General features: G+C 44.3%; 1 protein-coding gene across 6 annotated transcripts in view; it reads left to right on the top strand.

Moving 5' to 3' along the window:
- Positions 1 to 374: 374 nt before the first annotated feature.
- Naa25 (N-alpha-acetyltransferase 25, NatB auxiliary subunit) overlaps positions 375 to 19864 on the top strand; it is a 51139-nt gene continuing 31649 nt past the window's right edge. Inside the window, exons 1-9 of one of the 6 annotated variants that reach the window (XM_090320094.1) lie at positions 726 to 887; positions 2077 to 2165; positions 8142 to 8227; positions 10383 to 10521; positions 11693 to 11811; positions 15354 to 15428; positions 16446 to 16553; positions 16844 to 16922; positions 19198 to 19309. In XM_090320094.1, coding sequence (XP_090176220.1) covers positions 8168 to 8227; positions 10383 to 10521; positions 11693 to 11811; positions 15354 to 15428; positions 16446 to 16553; positions 16844 to 16922; positions 19198 to 19309 — 692 coding nt within the window. In that variant the 5' untranslated portion in view covers positions 726 to 887; positions 2077 to 2165; positions 8142 to 8167. Of the gene's footprint in view, positions 438 to 725; positions 888 to 1299; positions 1474 to 2076; positions 2166 to 8141; positions 8228 to 10382; positions 10522 to 11692; positions 11812 to 15353; positions 15429 to 16445; positions 16554 to 16843; positions 16923 to 19197; positions 19310 to 19864 lie in introns of those variants that run through there. The other 5 variants (XM_090320093.1, XM_090320090.1, XM_090320095.1 and 2 more) reach the window with 5 other exon arrangements.

Below are 19864 nucleotides of genomic sequence, written 5' to 3'. Positions count from 1 at the left end.
CCCAGCATGCGCCTAGCAAGCCTGAGGCCCTGGGTTCGAAAACTGAAAATGGAGACGTCAAGTCTCGACTTGTGACCGAGGTCCAGGGGCTACAGAGGCGGAGTCCTCCTAACTTTAGCGGATCGCTCTCCCCCGCACTCGTGTCGACAGGACGTCCCCGCAGTCCGCTCCACTCCCGGAGCCGGACGGGGAGCAGGACGGAACGGCGCCGGGGGCCGGCCGAGGGCGGCGAACACTTCCGCTTCTGCGCGCGCACGCCCAGCCTCCGGCCCAGCCCTCGACTCTCGCGATACATCGGTGGGCTCGACGCTGGCCCTTTAACAGCTCCTTTCCCGGGGCCCGTCCCGCGCGTGCGCACTGCGGTTCTGCGCTTGTCATCATGGCGACGCGGGGCCATGTGCAGGACCCTAACGACAGGCGCCTCCGGCCCATTTACGGTGAGTGCCTGGGGCCAGCCTGGTCACCAGCTCGTCACGCCGAGGCCTGCCCTGCCCGGGGGTAAGGCCCGGGAGGGGGACGGAGGGAGCGTGCGCGCGGAGCGGGCCGCCGAGGGGGTGGGCCGCGCGGGCAGCTAGGCCGCAGCGGCGGCCTCGCGTAGTCTCCGGCCCGGCCTGGCGGAGCCTCCGGCCGGTAGCGACGCGTTCCGGGCCGCGGCGGGTCCCGGCGAAGCGAGTGGGACAGGAAGGCCGCCCGGGACGCGCCCTGCTTCGGGGGGCGGCGCGGCTAACGGCCGCTCCCGGGGGCGCCCGGCGTCTCTCCGGAGCGGACCCCGGTTCCGGGAAGAGGGTGGTGCAGCCCGCCCGCGGGAGGACGTCCCGCCACGGGGGACGATCCTGAAGGAAACGGACGGGCCCTGGGCCCGGCGGATTGTCTCGTGGGGACCCAAGGTCATCCAGATGCGGCCCGGGCCCCGGGACGCCGGGCGTGGAGCTGCCGGCGGGCGGGAGCGGCTGCTCGGCCGCACGTGGGAGGCGCCGGGAGGGCGTCGTGGGCCCGAACAGCCGCGGAGAAGCTGAAACCCGGGCAGCTCTCCTGCCACTCCTCCTGAAGCTCGGCGGATCCATCCCTTTCTGTCTCTTACTTTAAGATAAATTTTGATGTGGGCGGGGGGGAGAAAGAAACCCCCAGAATGGAGTCTTAGACTAAACACTTTCTTGGCAACTGAAATTTCCAATCATTAGACGATTTTTTTTTCTCCCCCTTCCACATTTCCCTTCCTTTCCTCTTGAAAGGGTTGGGCTGTGTGGTCTTGGGCTAGCTCAGTTTATGGCGAAGCTTCAAGGTCAGTATTTTTTTTTTTTTTTTTTTTTGCAAAGATAGTCTTTGAACGTAGACTGTGGTTGTTACTAAAAGTTCTCTTGATGAATGCCGTACCCGTGACGTGTGTGTTCACATTTCTGGCCTAATGGATCCCGCTTTTATTGTGTGATGCTGTATTCCCACATCTTCTGACCCTAGCAACAATTTGGTGAGGTGGGTAATAGAATACATGTCAGTCACCGTTTTTAGCCTATTATTACCTTATTTTATGTTTTGGACCTTTTAAATGGAATTTTCCATTTAATTTTTACACATTCTTTCGGGGGCTAATGTTTCTGCCCTTCCCTTTATTTATTTATTTATTTTTGTGTTGGTCCTTAAGCTTGAAATCAGGACCTGGGCGCTGTCCCCGAGCTCTTTACCCTCAAGGCTAGTGCTCTATCACTTTGAGCCACAGCACCACTTCTGGTTTTTGGGTGGTTAATTTGAGAGAAAACTCTCACAGGGACTTTTCTGTTCCAGCTGGCTTCAAACTTTCATCCTCAGATCTCAGTCTCCTGGAGTAACTAGGATTACAGGTGTGAGCCACTGGCACCCTGCTAATTTTTTTTTGGAGGGGGGCATGCTATTACTAGGGTTTGAACTCAGGAACTCACTCTCACTTAAGTTTGTTAGCTCAAGAGTGGTGCTCTCTCACTTGAGCTGCATCTCTCCTTCCAGTGTTTTGGAAATTAGAGTTGGGGATTTTTCTGTTTGGACTGGCTTCAAACTTCAGTCTTCAGATCTCAGCCTACTGACTTTTTTTTTTTTTGACAGGTAAGGAAATTTGAGACCATTAACTAGTACTTCTTGGAGCTGGGTGTTCATATCCTCTGCCCTTCAGAATCTGTTTTCAGAGTGCAGAGGTGATACATAGAATGGGTGATAAAAGAATGTAAATTCAGGGCTAGTGTGTTGATTTATTACAGCTTTGTATAACTGCTGCTAGTTGACTTTTTTGTTGTTGTTGTTGGTGATGGTGGTGATAGTGATGGTTGTGGGGCTTGAACTCAGGCCCTGAGCTGTGTTTTTGCTCAAGACTAGCACTGTACTGCTTTGAGCCACAGCTTCATTTCTGATTTTCTGGTATTTAATTGGAGACAAGAGTCACAGCTGGTGGCTTGCGCCTGTTATCCTAGCCACTCAGGAGTCTGAGATCTCAGGATCAAGGTTCAAAGCCAGCCCAAGCACAAAAGAACCTGAAAAACTTATCTCCAATTAACCTCTAGAAAATGGGAAGTGGGGCTTGACTCAGGGTAGGACGGTAGCCTTGAGCTGAAGAGCTCAGGGACTGTGCCCAGGCCGAGTTCAAGCCCTATGACCCACCAAAAAAAAAAAAGTCACACACTTTCCTGTCCTGGCTGGCTTTGAACCATGATCCTTAGATGTTAGCCTCCAGGGAAGCTGAGATTACAGGCATGACCTGCTAGTGCCCAGCTTGTCTGTGGACTTAATTGCCAGTCCTGGGGCTTGAACTCAGGGCCTGCACACTGTCCTCGGGCTTTCTCTCAAGGTTAGTTCTCTTCCACTTGAGCCATAGCACCATTTCTGGCTTTTTCTGTATATGTGGTATCTAGGAATCAAATACAGGGCTCCGTCCATGCTAGGTAAGCACACTACCACTAGGCTATATTCCTGGCCTATTATTATTATGTTGAAAAGAGTCAGTACTTTTAAGAATAATTGAATTCTTAAAGTTCTTGAGACTAAAGAAATGTCTTTGGTCCCATATTCATTTGGAATTCATAGTGTTTTGAGTCATCTGTTTAACAGCACCATTTCACATTGCTAAATGTCAGGACGTATTAACTCAAAGTGACATGTATTCTGAAAACAGAAGTCAGAGTTATGTAATTTTTTGTTGTCAGCATGGGAAGTGGATTAGAAAAGGCTTTCTTCAGGGATTCTAAGGCGATTAATAGAAACCGGCAGGAGTAAGAAAATAGGAAAAAGAAAGGGAACAGATCGTTTGACTGTACACTTATTTTATTTTTTTGGTGTTCAAGTCCAGGGGCTTGAACTCATGGCTGGTGCACTGTCTGTGAGGTTTTTTGCTCAATGCTAGTAATTTACCATTTGAGCCACAGCTTCATTTCTGGCTTTTTTGGGGGTCGTTGATTGGGAATAGCCTCCTGGGACTTTCTTGTTGGGGCTGACATCGAGCATTGATCTTAGCCACCTGGCCACACGTGTGAGCCACAAGTGTCCAGCAAGTGACTAGAGCACTTTTGACTTTGAACTTAAGATTTTTGTTGTTTAAGTATATTAATATTCTAAACAACTGTTAATCCTTGAGTCCGGATGTTTCCTGGGTAGCAGGTAAACAAGGTGGTGTATGGTAGAGCTTGTCTACCATTCAAAAGTTGAGTAATTCCATTGAGTGCTTATTCTTGGGCTAACAGCCAAAGAGATTATCTTGCCCAGTGTTGTATCAATAGATTGCAGAGCTGGGAGTGAACACAGCATTCTCAAGAGAGAGCTGAGCACTCCACCAAGTTCAGTTTAGCATCACCGCTGCTTCGTGCGACACCACTGGTACTGCAAAATGTCTTGGGATTTTGCAGTGGTAGGAAACCTTGCCTGGTACTTCAGCTCTTTCAGGATCATGTTTCATTGTGAAATTGTAGTGGGTTGAAATTCTACTTTCATCTACAGTTGAAATAGCCTTACTCACTGTGTTAGTGCAAGTTGGCCTGAAATTTTCCATCATCTGGCTTTTTTGAAATAGTCCTTTTATGCTATATAGTTTTCACTAGCTTTTATACTCTTGTGTGATTTGATGCTTTCTTCTACCATCACTAACCTAAAAGTGTCTATGTGTTTTTAAGCCATATGTGAGAGATGACTTCCTACTTAGAAGACTGTGATTTGAGGATGGGAGTTCAGAGCCAGGAAAGTCCGTGGGCAAAAAAACTCAGGGACAGTCCCCAGGACCTGCATTTAAGCCCTAGGACTGGCACGTGTTCACATATGCACACAGTTTTTAATCCTTATTGCTTAAGGAAGGACAAGAATGGAGACAATAAGAATGTTTGATTCTATATTGGCTCTCACCTGTAATCCTAGCTACTGAGATTTAGAGGCTGAGATTTAAGGATCACAGTTCAAAGCCAGTCTGGACAGAAAAGTCCCTAGGAGACTCTTATCTCCAATTAACTACTCAAAAGATGGAAGTGGTGCTGTGGCTCAAAGTGGAACAGTGCTGGCCTTGAGCAAAAGAGCTCAGGGACAGCACCCAAGGCTTTGAGTTCAAGCCCCACAAACCAACCTCCAAAAAACCCTCAAAACTTTGGCCCAGGAATGTGATTTAGTGATAGAGTGCTTGCCTACCATGCATGAAGCTCTGGGTTCTATCCTTCAGAACCACATAAACATCAAAAGCCAGAAATGATGCTCTGGCTCAAGTGGTGGAGTTCTAGCCTTAAGCAAAAAGCTCAGGGATAATACCCAGGCCCTGAGTTCAAGCCCCAGGACTGGCTTTAAAAAAAAAAAAGTTTGATTCTATTATATGAAGTACCCCCTCACCACTTTTAATCAATTGGAAGTGAAAATGATAGTCTGGTACTAGACTTAACCTTGGTGTAGAACACGGGAATTACCAGATTAGCAAATTGCAGAATAGGAATAGAGACATTTCAGAGTAGAAATGTACATTAGCACCCTGCCCCATGCACAGATCCTTGCTTTAACTGTTGTACCTTCAGTCTTTGACCAGCCTGGTTTAGGGGAGCATGATTCTCAGTAGTGTCTTCTCAATGACAGTCACAGTCGTGGGGCTTAAACTCCGGGCCTGGGTGTTGTCCCTGAGCTTTTTCACTTAAGGCTGGCATTCTGTCACTTTTGATCCATAGTGCCACTTCAATTTTTTGTTTTTCCTGCTGGTTAATTAGAGATAAGAGTTTCACAGACCTTTTTTTTTTTTTTTTTCCTTCCCCTCCTGTGCTGGCTTTGAAACACACTCTTCAGATCTCAGCCTTCTAAGTAGCTAGAATTATAGGCATGACTTAGAAATTTTGTTTGAGTGTCTGGTCAGATGTCAGTAAATTGTTCTATAGTTCATTAATGAAAATTCCTACATTCTCAGTCAAAGGTGATATTTATTCTGGACTTCTTTCCTGTTAAGTATGATTAAAACTTCAGCTGGGTGTCTGTGACTTATACTTGTAATCCTAGCTACCCAAGAGGCTGAGATCTTAAGATTGTGGTTTGAAGCCAATCTGGACAGGATGTCCACAAGACTCTTACCTTTAACCAGCAAAAAGCTGCTGGTGGAGCTGTGGTTCAAGTGGTAGAGCTCGCTTTGTGCATAAAAGCTCAGGGACAGTGTCCAGGCCCTGAGTTCAAGTCCTAGGACCAGCACCAAAAACAAGATAATTTGGTTTTGTTTGTTTTCCCAAGAAACACCCAAAATATTGTATTCGTGAAGACTGTCTTGACCTTCATACACCCTGTTTTTTTTTTGTTGTTGTTGTTGGTCATAGAGATAGAGATAAGTGACAGAGTGCTGTTGTGGCATGTGCAAGGCCCTGAGTTCTGTCCTCAACACTGAGGTAGGGCTTGGGGGAGAACTTAAGGCCTTGCTCTCGCTTGTTTTTTGCTTTTGTTTTTGTCTTAGTTGGTTGTAGGGCTTGAACTCAGGGCCTGGGCACTGACCTTGAGCTTTTAAGTGCAATTCTGTCATGGCTAACTACCACTTTGAGCCATAGCACCACTTCTGGCTTTCTAGTTGCTAATTGGAGAAGAGTCTCACAGACTTGCCTGCTCCAACTGGCTTCGAACTGCAATTGTCAGATCTCAGCCTCCTGAATAGGTGGGATTCCAGGCATGAGCTACAGGCTCCCAGCTTACTTTTTTATTTCCCCTCACAGCTGGTGCTTTATCACTTGAGTTACATACCTAGCTAAGCCTTATAGTTGTCTCCCCCACCCCCACCCCCTGCCCCTAGGTGTTGTCCCTGAGCTTTTCAGCTCAAATCTACCACCCTACTCCTTTAGCCACAGCACCACTTTCAGTTTTCTGGTGATTCATTAGAGATAAGAGTCTCATGGACCTTAGTGCCTAGGCTGGCTTTGAACCAGGATTCTCAGATCTCATCCTCCTGAGTAGCTAGGATTATAGGCCTGAGCCACCAAGCTGGACTTGTTTGTTTTTACATTGACATGTCAGGGTCTATCTATGTAGCTCAGGCTGGCCTAGAACTACTTTTGTAGCCCAGAGTGGGCTTGAACTCTATTGTGCTTCTACTTCTTAAGTGCTGGGATTATAGGTATGTACCTCTGTACCTGGCCACTTTGTATCATCTTTGTTGGATTAAAGGAAAGGGCCTCTTAGCACTTTTTGGGGGGAGGGGCTCAAAGGAGTATTGTTAGGTACTTTGTATCATTTTATAGATGAGTATATAAGTGTATCTTAATAGACTACTAATTTTTTCTTTTTTGCCAGTTATTGGTCTTGAACTCAGGGCCTGAGTATTGTCCTTGGACTTTTCTCAAGGCTAGAGCTCTACCACCTGAGCCACAGAACCACTTCCAGCCTTTTTCTATGTATGTGGTACCTAGGAATCGAACCTGGGTCTTCGTGCATATGAGGCACAAGCAACTCTACCACTAGGCCAAACTCCCGGCCCTAATTTTTTTTTTTTGCCAGTCCTGGGGCTTGAACTCAGGACCTGAGCACTGTCACTGTCTTTGGGCTTTCCTCAAGGCTAGAGCTCTACCACTTGAGCCACAGCACCGCTTCCAGCCCTTTTCTGTGTATGTGGTACCAAGGAATCAAACCTAGGTCTTTGTGCATGCTAGGGGAGCACTCTACCACTAGGCCAAACTCAGGGCCTATTTATTCCTTTTTCTTTTTCTGGTACTAGAACTTGAACTAAGAGCCTTACATGCTCATACTTAGCTTTTTCACTCAACCACTTGGGTTATACCTCCATTTCTGGCCTTTCTGGTTAGTTGGAAGTTAGAATTGTCTGATGTTTAGGAGTTTGTTCACTCAACTGTTTGTCATCTTTTGGCCATACTGGATCAAATGCAGGGTCTGGGGTCACTTTAGCTATGAAGAGCAGGAGTTGGGTGAAGAGGTGAGGAGACAGTGATGAAGACCCTGAGAAAGGAACTTAGTCCCCTTTCCTTTCTCTCCCCTTTCTACCCCAGTGGTTACAACAAGGTTTGGGAGTGGTAGACAATGGGAAATGTAGATGAAAAGGCCGCAGTGTAGTTCTAGTGGATTAACAAATCTAGAGATCTGACACACAGGTTGAGGGTGGTAATTACTAATAACATACTGTAAGTGCTCTAATCACACAGGGTGTGGATAGGTTTGCTTGAGTGAACATTTGCTGTAAATGTACATCAGATATGCTGTGGTGGCTTATGACTAATCCTAGCTTCTCAGGGAGCTGAGATTTGAGAATCTTTGGCTTTAGGCCAGCCTGGACAGACAAGAAGTCCATGAGACTTTTTTTTTGGGGGGGGGTGTCCTATGGAACTTGGAGCCTGATTTCTGTCTCTGAGCTGTTTTGGTTAAGGCTAGTAGCTCTACCACTTTGAGCCATACATAGCACCCCTCCTGGTTTTCTGGTGGTTTATTGGAGATCTGGAGTCTCACAGACTTTTCTGCCTGAGCTGGCTCCTGAACCATGATCCTCAGATCTCAGCTTTCTGAGTCGTAGGATTTCAAGTGTGAGCCACCAGTGCCTGGTGGTTAGTTCTTTTTCAGTATTGCAAATCAAACTCTGGGGTCTCATGCTTGCTAACTAAGTCCTTTACCGCTTGAGCAGCCCTCTCTCCCTCTTCATATTTTTTGTAGGAATATAATAACTACTACATATTTTCTTTTCCTAGATTATCTTGATAATGGGAATAATAAAATGGCAATTCAGCAAGCAGATAAACTGTTGAAGAAACATAGAGATCTTCACTGTGCTAAGGTAAGTTCATTTGTCCTTGAGTTGTTCACATATGTAGTTATATTTATAATTCTTTATCTGAATTTCTTTTTTTTTGCACCTCCCCCCCTTTTAACAAATATATTTTTTTAAGTATTAAAACAAGGTTAAAGTAGGGAAAAAGAGAAACATTTCCTGCTACCCATGAAGGAGTTAAAGACTCTTTTTTGTGATTCTTTATTATTGTTACTATTTTGGGGAGTACTGGAGTTTGAACTTGGAACCTTGGGATTGCCTGCATTTGCATTATGCTTGCTGGGCAGATACTTTACCTGGCTCTATTCCCCCCCCGCTTTTTGGTCAGACCTGGCGCTTGAACTCTGATCCTGGCTGTTGTCCCTGAGCTATTCTGTTCAAGGCTAGTGCTCTATAACTTGAGCCACAGTGACACTTGTGGTTTTCTGGTAGTTAATGGGAGATAAGAGTCTCATGGACTGGGCCGGGAGTTTGGCCTAGTGGTTGAAGTGCTTGCCTAGCATGCATGAAGACCTGGGTTCGATTCCTCGGTACCACATACATAGAAAAAAGCTGGAAGTGGTGCTGAGGCTCAAGTGGTAGAGCTCTAGCCTTGAGAAAGTCCAAGGACAGTGCTCAGGCCCTGAGCTCCAGCCCAGGACTGGCAAAAAAAAAAAAGAAAAAAAAGTCTCATGGACTTCTGTGACCAAGCTGGCTTTGAACCGTGATCCTCAGATCTCAGCCTCCTGAGTAACTAGGATTATAAGCATGAGCCACAGATGCGAGGCTACTATATATACTGACTTACTTAGTATGAGTAAATTAAGGTCTGGCATGCTGGTACATTCGTGTAATCTCTGGGGATGGGGAGTCTTGAGTTGGAAGCAGTCCTGAGCAAAGCTAGTAGCAAGTATTGTGTTTGTCTAACATGTACAAGACTGGAGGTTTGATCCCTTGCACTACTCTTCCCTCCAAACAAACAAAAGAAACACTCAAAAAACAAAACTTCTAAACAAATAGGAAGAAAACTTAAGTTGCTTATATTCAATATTGTAAATGTATTCAAAGTGGTTCTGATATGTAAATTGTACATAAGCTTCCTTTACAACTTCTGCTTTCGGGTTGTGTCTTTGGTTCATAATTCCTTCTGTGTTTTTGTATGTATGTATGTATGTATGTATGTATTTTGGCCAATCCTGGGGCTTGAATTCAGGACCTGAGCACTATCTCTGAGCTTCTTTTGCTCAAGGCTAGCACTCTACCATTTGAGCCACAGGGCTCAAAGGGCATTTGGCCTTTTATGTTTATGTGGTACTGCGGAATCAAAACCCAAGGCTTCATGCATGCTAGGCAAGTACTCTAGTGCTAAACCACATTCCTACCCCCTTTTTTAAAACTTTGTAACTCAAGGATTGACATTGAACTCTGAATTTCTTGTCTCAACTTTTTTTTTTCTTTTTTTTTTTGTCTGTTGTGGAGCTTGAACTCTGGGCCTGGGCACTGTCCCTGAGCTCTTCAGCTCAAGGCTACCTTCCTATCCCTGGAGCCATAGTGCCACTTTGAGTTTTCTAGTGGTTAATTGGAGATAAGAGTCTCACAGCCCAGGCTGGCTTTGAACTATGATCCTCAGATCTCAGCCTCCTGAGTAGCTAGGACTACAAGTGTGAGCCACCATGCCCAGCTCATGAACGAGTTTCTCTCTCTCTCTCCCTCTCTCTCTCTCTCTCTCTCTCTCTCTCTCTCTCTCTCTCTCTCTCTCTCTCCCTTCCCCCTCCCTCTCCCTCTCCCTCTCCCTCCGTCCCTCCCTCCCCCCCCCCTCCGTCCCTCCCTCCCCCCCCCCCCCCCTCTCTCTCTCTCTCTCTCTCTGCTGTAGGGTGTGAACTCAGGGTCTGGGTGAGGGGCGTGAGCCACAGGCCACTTCTGACTTTTTCTGAGTGGCTTATTGAAGATAAGAGTCTCAGATTTTGCTGCCTAGGCTGGCTTCCCACTGTGATCCTCGTATCTCAACCTCCTGAGTAGCTAGGATTGTAGGCATGACCAGCTTTTCATTCAAAAAAATGAATTGGGCAGAGGGCATTCCTAAAGTGGTAGATTGCTTATTTAGTAATTATGAGGCCCTTAGTTCAAACCACAGTACTGCCAAAAACCCAAGCAAAACTGATATTTCTTTCCTTGTTGGTAGGTCCTAAAGGCAATTGGTTTACAGCGAACTGGAAAGCAAGAGGAAGCTTTCACCCTGGCTCAGGAAGTGGCTGCTCTGGAGCCCACAGATGACAACTCATTACAAGCACTGACCATTCTCTACCGAGAGATGCATCGGCGTATGTGGCTTTCTTTCCATTGCAAAGCCTGAACATGGGCTTTCCCCTTTTTCCTAGGACTTCTCTGTTTTGCTTTGTTTGATGTAGGTATCAGCCATAACTTACATGATGACAGTAGGTAGATAGATGCCATAGTCAGGGCTTGTTGACAAGGCTCCTGAACAGAAAGTGTATTTAACAAGCGTTGGGTTCCCTGACGTGGAATGGAGGTTAGCGTGAGTTTATTTGTGTCCTTGTGATTTGCTGAATGAAGTCTTTCCCCTTGTTCTCAGGGTGCTGGTACCAGAGCTTGAGTGCACACCCTTGTGCTTTTTACTCACAGGCAGCATGCCATCACTTGAGACTTACCTCCACTTTGGTACTTTGCCTGGTTATCTTTTGGGGATCAGAGTCTCATGGACTTTTCCTGCCCTGGCTGGGTTTGAGCCTTATTGTCCAGATCTCAAATCACTAAGTAACGAGTCTAGTGGAACTAAAGAATTGGGAAGGAGGGCCAGGAGTTTGGCTTAGTGGTAGAGTGCTTGCCTTAGTATGCACGAAGACCTGGCTATGATTCCTTAGTTCCACATACATAGAAAAAAAACCCAAAAATGGTGCTGTGTCTCAAGTGGTAGGGTTTTAGCCTTGTGAAAAAACCCAAGGACAGTGCTCAAGCCCTGTGCACAAGCCTAGGACATGCAAAAAAAGAAAAAGAGGGAGGAGACAGCCGGATCCTGGCTGCATGTTGTCAATGTAATGAGCAGTCTTGACCTACTTTGTGCTTCCACCAAACAACAGCCAAAAGAGGCGTATGAGCCAGGTGTGGTGGATCACACTATAATCCTAGCTCCTCAGGCATAGGAGGATTGCAGTTTGAAGCCAATCTGGGAAAGAAAGTCTGTGAGGCTCTTATCTCCAATTAGCTGCTCAAAAAGCTAGAAATGGAGCTGTGGCTCTATTGGTAGAATGCTAGTCTTGAGCAAGAAGAAGCTCAAGGATAGTACCCAGGCCTTGAATCCATGCCCCGGGACCTGTACACATACACATCAAATGAAATAAAAGCAGAGCGAATGCTTTCCTTCTCCTCAATGATAATAGACCTCTATTTCCACCATATGGAGAGAACATTAAATGATGCTAGCATTTACTTTGATTATTGAAGCATGCTGAAATCTTTTTCTCTTTATCATAGCGGAGTTAGTTACAAAACTTTATGAGGCAGCTGTGAAGAAAGTTCCCAATAGTGAGGAGTATCACTCTCACCTCTTCATGGCCTATGCCAGAGTGGGAGAATACAAGAAAATGCAACAGGTAACTTGAGCCCCAAGTCTGCTGGGCTGAGGGATTGGTTACTGTTAAGAGATAAAAGTCTCTTTAATGTGGTTTAATTGTCGTGTGTGTGTGTGTTTGTACAGAATTGAAATTATATATTGGTTTGTGGTCAGCCACATTTATTACAAGGGTCTTGTTTGAGAAAGAGTTGTTTGTTCTTGTGTAGCTTAATGGTGTGTTACAGTTATAGTAACTGTCTTACTGTATCAGATAGCAATCTGTAATGAATAGACTATAGGAAAAATAATTTTAAAGTTTGCATCTAGTTTATAAGTTTAAGTGTTTATGGCCTTCTGGACTTTTTTTTTTTTTTTTTTTAATTTTGTGTGGCCCTGGGGACTCAGGATTTCATGTTTGTTAATCTAAGTCAGTACTGCTGAGCCACGCTTTCTAGACAGCTCTCATCTTTTGGGATTTTAATTTTTATTATTGTTGTTTTTAATTTTGTTCCAGCTCTGGAGCATAAATTCACTGTCTTGCCCTCTCACTTGGCTTTCTCTGCTCAAGGCTGATACTCTTCTATTTGAGCCACAGCTCCCCTTCTGGCTTTTGGCTTTTTACTTGAGATGAGAATCTCATGGACTTTTCTGCCTAGGCTGGCTTTTTGCCTCAATGCTTAGATCTCAACTCCTGAGTAGCTAAGATTTTTCAGGCATGAGCCAGTGAGGGCTAGGCCATGCTTATTAGATTTCTAGAAGGGGAAGGAAAGTCTTCATTTGTTTGGGGTGAATTTTTGTTTGGAATACTTTGCTGAGGCAATTTCCTGCCAGTTTAGTGTTGTGTGTGTGTGTGTGTGTGGGAGCTCCACCTGGACCTGTACAGGTCTGACCCAGTGTATGGGTAAAGCTGACATTCCAGAGAGGTGGAAGCTCATGAATAGTTAGGGTGTCAAGCCTATTATTTCTAACAGTGTGTACCCCATTCCTGCAGTGTGTGTATCCCAGTCCCAGCAGCAGGGACCCTAGGCCATACCATCCTAGGTGGTCTGTGTCGTCCACTGGACTGTACTCCATATTGCTAGTACACCTCTTTTTGAACTACCTCATCCTGGTTTAAGCCTCCTTTCTTTGTAGTTTCTGTCTGCATAGTACTGCTAATGTAGAATTCTTAGAAAATTAGGTTTACATGTATCATCCTGTTTTCTATAGTTTTTTTTTTTTTTTTTTTGAAGACTTTTCAACAAAGATACCCATATCTGTCTTGCAACCCTTTTTCCTACTGTTTTTCTTTTTGTGCCTGTCTGGGACTTGAACTCAGAGTTTGGGTGCTGTCCTTGAGCTTTTTCATTCAATGCTACTCTTCTACCACTTGAGCCACAGTTCTACTTCCAGCTTTTTTTCCCTCCAGTTTATTGGAGGTAAGACTCTCATAGACTTTCTTGCCTGGGCTGGCTTAGCCTCAATCCTCAGATCTTCGCCTCCTGAGTAGTTGAAATTATAGATGAGAGCCACTGGCACATGGATTTTAAACTCTATCTATACTTGCTGGATGTTTACTAGTTGGGCTTTACCACCTGAGCCATAACCCAAGAGTATCCCCCCTCTTTTTTTTTTTGCCAGTCCTGGGCTTGAGCTCAGGGCCTGAGCACTGTCCTTGGACTTTCTCAAGGCTAGAGCTCTACCACTTGAGCCTCAGCACTATTTCCGGCTTTTTTCTATGTATGTGGTACGGAGGAATCGAACCCGGGTTTTCGTGCATGCTAGACAAGCACTCTACCACTAAGCCAAACTCCTGGCCCTCCCCCATTTTTTAAAAAATTATGTTGGAGTGCTGGAGATTATAATCAGGTCCTTGCTCATGCTAAGCATGGGCACTTCAACTCTTTGTTTTTCTTAACTTTGGGGGTTCTGGAAATTAGACATAGGCCCTTTGCTTGTTAGTTACCTTTGAGCTTCACCCAGGTTCCTCCCTCTCCCCCCCAGTCCAGGGGCTTGAACTCAGGTTCTAGACACTATCCCTGAACTTCTTTTGCTCAAGGCTAGCACTCTATCTCTTAGTCACAGAGCCACTTCCAGCTTTTTCTGTTTATGTAGTAATCAGGGATCAAACTCAGGGCTTCATTCATGGATGACAAACACTTTACCACTAAGCCACATTCCCAACCCTCATCCAGGTTTTTTACTTCCTTTGATATTTTTCCTATCTTAGAACCGATATACTTACTCAGTCACCTACACTCAACCAAATATTTATGCTTGCATCCATAGCCTCACCTCTAGTCTTTGCCTGTTATCATCTGAGTATCTGAAAGAGTGCTGCTTCCCAAGACTTTAAACATATCAATCTTCTCATTTTTTCTTAAAGAAAGTAGATAGAAAATAAACTAAGCTTTTTTTGGGGGGTTGGGGGGCATGGGACTTGAACTCTGGACCTGGGCTCAGAGTTCTGAGCTCTTCAGCTCAAGGCTACTGCCCTACCCCTTGAGCCACAGAGTTTTATATGTGCTTTCATTGTTGATTAAATTGTTGTCTATCATATCTCCCTAGCTTTTTTTTCTTTCTCTTTTCCTCCCTCACTCTGTCTTCCCCCTTATCTCCCAACCCCTCTGTCTCCCTCCCCCCACCCCAGCCTTACAGGGGGAGTCAACCTAGGATTTCAAGTGTTTTTAAGAGAACTTTGGGGACAGGGCTACAATCCTTAAATCATTGGCAGGAATAGACAGTTCATTCTGCTTCATTGGGGCTCATGTAATTTTGGAAGTGGATTGACAATTGGCAGATTAGAAGACATAAAACAGTGACTATGGTGATTAGTAGAAGGAGTTTCTAGCTTCAGTTATGAGTTAGCTCATTATGAATAGGTTCTCAGTTATGCTTGAATAAGCATATTATTTCATTTTGTCATGTCCGTGCTTTGAAATATCTACTGCACATTGTACATTTCACAATGAAAGGATTAATTCTGATTAGTATCTTGAAAGAACCTAATTATTTTCCTAACTTAAAAATTATTTTTTGATTTATGTCTTTGTACTCTTGGGTTTGAAGTTTAAATATACCGTTTGAGGCTTTTTGTTTTGTTTCCTTTTTCTGTTTGCTTGTTTGGGACTGTGCAGCCCAGGCTGGCCTTGAACTCTTGATATTTCATCTTTTGATTCCTTAGTTCCCAGATTACATGCATGTGCCACCATTCCTTATTACTCTCTGCTTTTCCATGTTTTATTATAAATGGTTAATGCGGTATCTTCAGGAATGATTGCCTGTGTACTTGTGTGGTGGCCTGCAGAACTGTATTAGATCATGGTGTAGTCTGTGAATATTGGACTTTACCTTCAGAATAAAATGGTGAGAAAGGTGAAATTGCACTCATGATGTAGAACTCCTTGTGATAACTGCTATCATCACTAAGTAACTCGGTTCTCATCTGGGATATGTAAATGTCATGCTGGTCTTTTAGGAAACCTCTTCTATATACCTAGATTATTTTTATTTATTGTTTGTTTCCTTCATACTTAGCTTATTAACTGATCTCTATGTGATGTTTTCTGAACTAGTTATTCTAATTTAATGGCTCTCTTTCAGGCTGGCATGGCTCTATATAAGATTGTCCCCAAAAACCCTTACTACTTTTGGTCTGTGATGAGCTTAATTATGCAAGTGAGTATGGCATTCAGAATGCATCAAAATATGTCTTTAAAAATTGTTTTCTTAAAGTGTTTCTGAACATCTTGCAGAGAGTGTTAAACATAGACTTTACTTATTGTCACTTGATTTTCCTAGGTAGGAATACTTGGTTTCTTTCTTTTCCTCTTCCTTCTCTTCCACTTCTTTCTCTTCTTCTCTCCCTTCTTCTGCACCACTCAGGTTTTGAACTCTAAGTAGCTCAGGCCAGTCTGGAACCAGAGATCCTGCTGTTTCTGCCTCCTGAGTTCTGGGATACCAGGCATTGTGCCTTAGTTGGTATATTAGTTTATTTGTATGGAACAGGGAGTAAATTTCCCCTGAATGTTAGATCCATTGCTGGGTATTTGGTCAGTCATGAAACTCAGTTTGGAGTTTTTAGAGGCAGTGTTAGAGGTTGGTGCACAGTCATTGAATGGGCCTTGATTTAGTGCTTTTTTTTCCTTTCTGAGCCTTGGTTTACTCTTTTGTGGAATGCAGAACTACTTACAGTAAGGAGCAAAGTGAAATTATTTCTAGAAGATGCAGAGGAATAGGTAAAACGTGATTAAGAATAGACATTCTGGGTTCAATTAATATTTAAGGTTAATTGTAGCCAGTAACAGCATAAATGACAAGAATCAGCATTTCTCCTCTTCTAAACGTTGATACTCAAATGGTTTCCAGGAGGCTTCCTTCCTCACAGCTGAGGACACCATTAATATATGATAAGCTTGTAGGCCTATGGCCTATTGATATATTTCTAAAAAAATGCAGGAATATGTCATGATGGAAGCCTAGTATCTCAAAAATGCATTGGTTGGTGAAATTCTAAGGAACAAATCTCTCGGTAAAACACATCATCTCGTAGATATCCAGTTAGCAGGTTCACAGTAGTAGATCAGCTGTTTGACACATTGGATCAACAGTTATGTGCCAGAGTTGCATGTTAATAGGAATAGTGCAAGCACAAGAGAAGTTAGAGCGAAACACGTTTGTTTTTTCCCCTTCTAGTCCATATCAGCACAGGATGAAAATCTGTCAAAAACCATGTTTCTGCCCCTTGCTGAAAGAATGGTAGAAAAAATGGTGAAAGAGGACAAGATCGAGGCTGAGGCTGAGGTAAGTTATTTTAGACGTCCGCAGTGTTGTGCTAAAGTACTGTGAATTGTTAAAACTCTAGTCCAGTCCCGCTCCACCTGTTCTCCATGTCTGCTCTGCCTGTAATTGAAGCCTTCTGCCAAGGCTGTAGTGCTAAGTACTCCAGGCCTAAGTGTGTGGGTGAGGAGTTTCATCTCATTTTAGGGCAGAGTTCTATTAATTAACTGTTTCAAAAAGAAACAAAAACATACAAGTGACAATGTTATTATTGAAAAATGACAACGGTTGTACTCATTTGTTTCTTCTGTAAGGTTGAACTTTATTATATGATCCTGGAACGCTTGGGAAAGTATCAGGAAGCCTTGGATGTCATTAGAGGGAAATTAGGAGGTAATTTTTAAGTTGTTTTTTTTTTTCTGTTTAAGCATAAAAATTTATTGTGCTAAATTTCTTTCTCATAGGAAAAAAAGATATTAAAGACATAGTTTCACTTCTGATTAATAACTTAATAATATTCTTAGATTTTTCTATGTGTTGTTAAATTCTGCTGCCACCACCTTAGTGCATGCACACATGCATTCACACACAGACACACACAGACACACACACACACACACACACACACACAGAACTGTGCCAGTTGCTGGTGGCTCATACTCATAATAGTAGCTACTCAGAAGACTGAGATTTAAAGATGGAGGCTCAAAGTTATCCTGGGCAGGAAAGTCTGTTAGACTTTTTTTTTTTTTTTCCAGTCCTGGGCTTGAGCTCAGGGCCTGAGCACTGTCCTTGGACTTTCTCAAGGCTAGAGCTCTACCACTTGAGCCTCAGCACCACTTCCGGCTTTTTTCTATGTATGTGGTACCGAGGAATCGAACCCGGGTCTTCATGCATGCTAGGCAAGCACTTTAACCACTAGGCCAAACTCCCCGCCCTTAGACTTTTTTTTTTTTCTCTTTCCTTTTTTGTGGATCATGAACTTAGGCTAGGCGCTGCCCCTGAGCTCTTCAGCTGAAGGCTACCACCCTATCCTAGAGCTAAGCCCCACTTCCCATTTTCTAGAAGTTAATTGGCGATGAGTCTCAGGTCCTTTTGTGCCCAGGCTGGCTTTAAACCTTGATTCTCAGATCTCAGCCTCTTGAGTAGCTAGGATTACAGGCATGAGCCACCAAGCCTGGCTCTGTGAGACTCTTACCTACAATGAACCATAGAAAACTGGAAAGAGAGATGCAGCTCAAGGTAGTACTGCACTAGCCTTGAGCAAAAGAATTCAGGGACAGTGCCTAAGTTCAAGTACTATGACCAAAAAAAAAAAGAAAAAAGAAGGAACTATTTGAATGGGTTAAATTTACCCATCACTAGATGGTATTGGAATTTTATGAGTCTTCTACTTTTTTTTTTTTTTTTTTTTTGGTGCATCATGGGGCTAGAACTCAGCCTGGGCACTGTCCCTGAGCTCTTCAGCTCAAGGCTACCACCCTACCCTTGAGCCAAGCATGAGCTACCGCCCTATTAAGTTTTTTACCTATTTAGTACCCAACCCATAGTGCATCCGTGGTTGTTGTTCTTGTTTATTGTTTGTTTCTTTCTTTGTTTTTACCTGTCTTGGAGCTTTGCTTTGCCTGCCCTCAGGGCCTGGGCACTGTCTTGGAGCACTTTTGCCTGTCCTCAGGGCTTGGGCACTATCCTTGAGCTGCTTTTGCTCAAGACTAGAACACTACCTCTTGAGTCACAGCACTACCTCCAGCTTTCTCTGTTTGTGTACCTTTGTTTTTGTTTGTTTGTTTTTTGCTCATGGGGCTTGAACTCTGGGCCTGACTGTAGTCCATGAGCTTTTTGGCTCAAGGTTACTGCCCTACCCCTGGAGCCACAGGGCTACTTCCAGTTATCTAGCGGGTAATTGAAGATAAGAGTCTCACAGACTTGAGTGCCTACGATGGCTTTGAACCTGGATCCTTTGAACCTGGATCCTCGGATCTCAGTCTCCTGAGTAGCTAGGATTACAAGTGTGAGCCACCATGCCCAGCTTGTACCCTTGTTTTTGTCCCCCCCCCCCCCCAGTCCTGGGCTTGAGCTCAGGGCCTGAGCACTGTCCTTGGGCTTTCTCAAGTCTAGAGCTCTACCACTAGAGCCACAGCACCACTTCCAGCTCTTTTCTATGTATGTGGTACCAAGGGATTGAACCCGGGTCTTCATGCATGCTAGGCAACACTCTACCACTAGTCCAAACTCCTGGCCCATACCCTTGTTTTCAACTGAGAAAGAAATTATAAAAATTTAGCAACAGGGGCCAGGTGTTTGGCCTAGTGGTAGAGTGCTTGCCTAGCATGCATGAAGACCTGGGTTTGATTCCTCGGTACCACGTACATAGAAAAAAAGCTACAAGTGGTGCTGTGGCTCATGTGATAGAGCTGTAGCCTTGAGAAAAGTCCAAGGATAGTGCTTAGGCCCTGAGTTCAAGCCCCACACTGTCAAAAAAAAAAAAAAAAGCATCAAAAATACCCTTGGTTCTCATTAGAATTTTATAAGCTTGTGTTTTAGAGCAACCCCATTTTTAAGGAGTAATTAAGGAAAATGAAACCTTTTCCCACCTATAATTAGACATTTTTATGGTTTGGGGTAGAAATGATACCACCTCACCATTTTGTAACTGTGTGTGTTATAGAGAAGTTGACAAGTGAGATTCAGAGCCGAGAAAACAAATGTATGGCTATGTACAAGAAGCTGAGCAGGTGGCCAGAATGCAATGCTCTTTCCCGGCGCCTTTTACTGAAAAAGTGAGTAGATGGTGCTATTTTGTTCTAAGATCATTGTAAGGTTTCCAGGCTCCATTATGGACTGTTTTTATGCCTGTGTATTTTGAAATTTCAAGGCACAGAGAAAAGTCTGTTAGTAGTGATGCCCTTGGTGTGTGTGTGTCTTGGAGCTGGAACTAGGCCTGGGTGCTGTCCCTGAGCTGAGCTTTTCAGCTCAAGGCTATCGTCCCTCCTTTGGGCCAAGCCCCACTTCCCTTTGTGTGGAGGTTAATTGGAAATAAGAGTCTCGGGTCCTTTTGTGCCTGGGCTGGCTTTGAACCTTGATCCTCAGATCTTAGTCTAGTGCGTAGCTAGGAGTACAGCCATGAGCCACCTTGCCCAGCGCCCTTGGTAGTTTTGAAAAGGAAGTTTTCAAAGAGCTTTCATCTTTTGCTAAGGAGATGCAGTGGTACTTCATGTCACTATGGTGATTAGACCTTGAGAATGAATGCTGAATATTATGTTTATTGTAATCAATATTGGCCCCAAAGAGGCTTCCTTCTTAGGATACCACCTCCTATTTAGGAAGAGCTCATG

Source organism: Megascapheus bottae, chromosome 28, assembly GCF_031878675.1.
Source record: "Megascapheus bottae isolate mThoBot1 chromosome 28, mThoBot2.hap1, whole genome shotgun sequence".
Lineage (NCBI taxonomy): Eukaryota > Metazoa > Chordata > Mammalia > Rodentia > Geomyidae > Megascapheus > Megascapheus bottae.
Note: the sequence above shows the minus strand (reverse complement) of the source record. Positions and strands in the feature narration are given on the sequence as shown.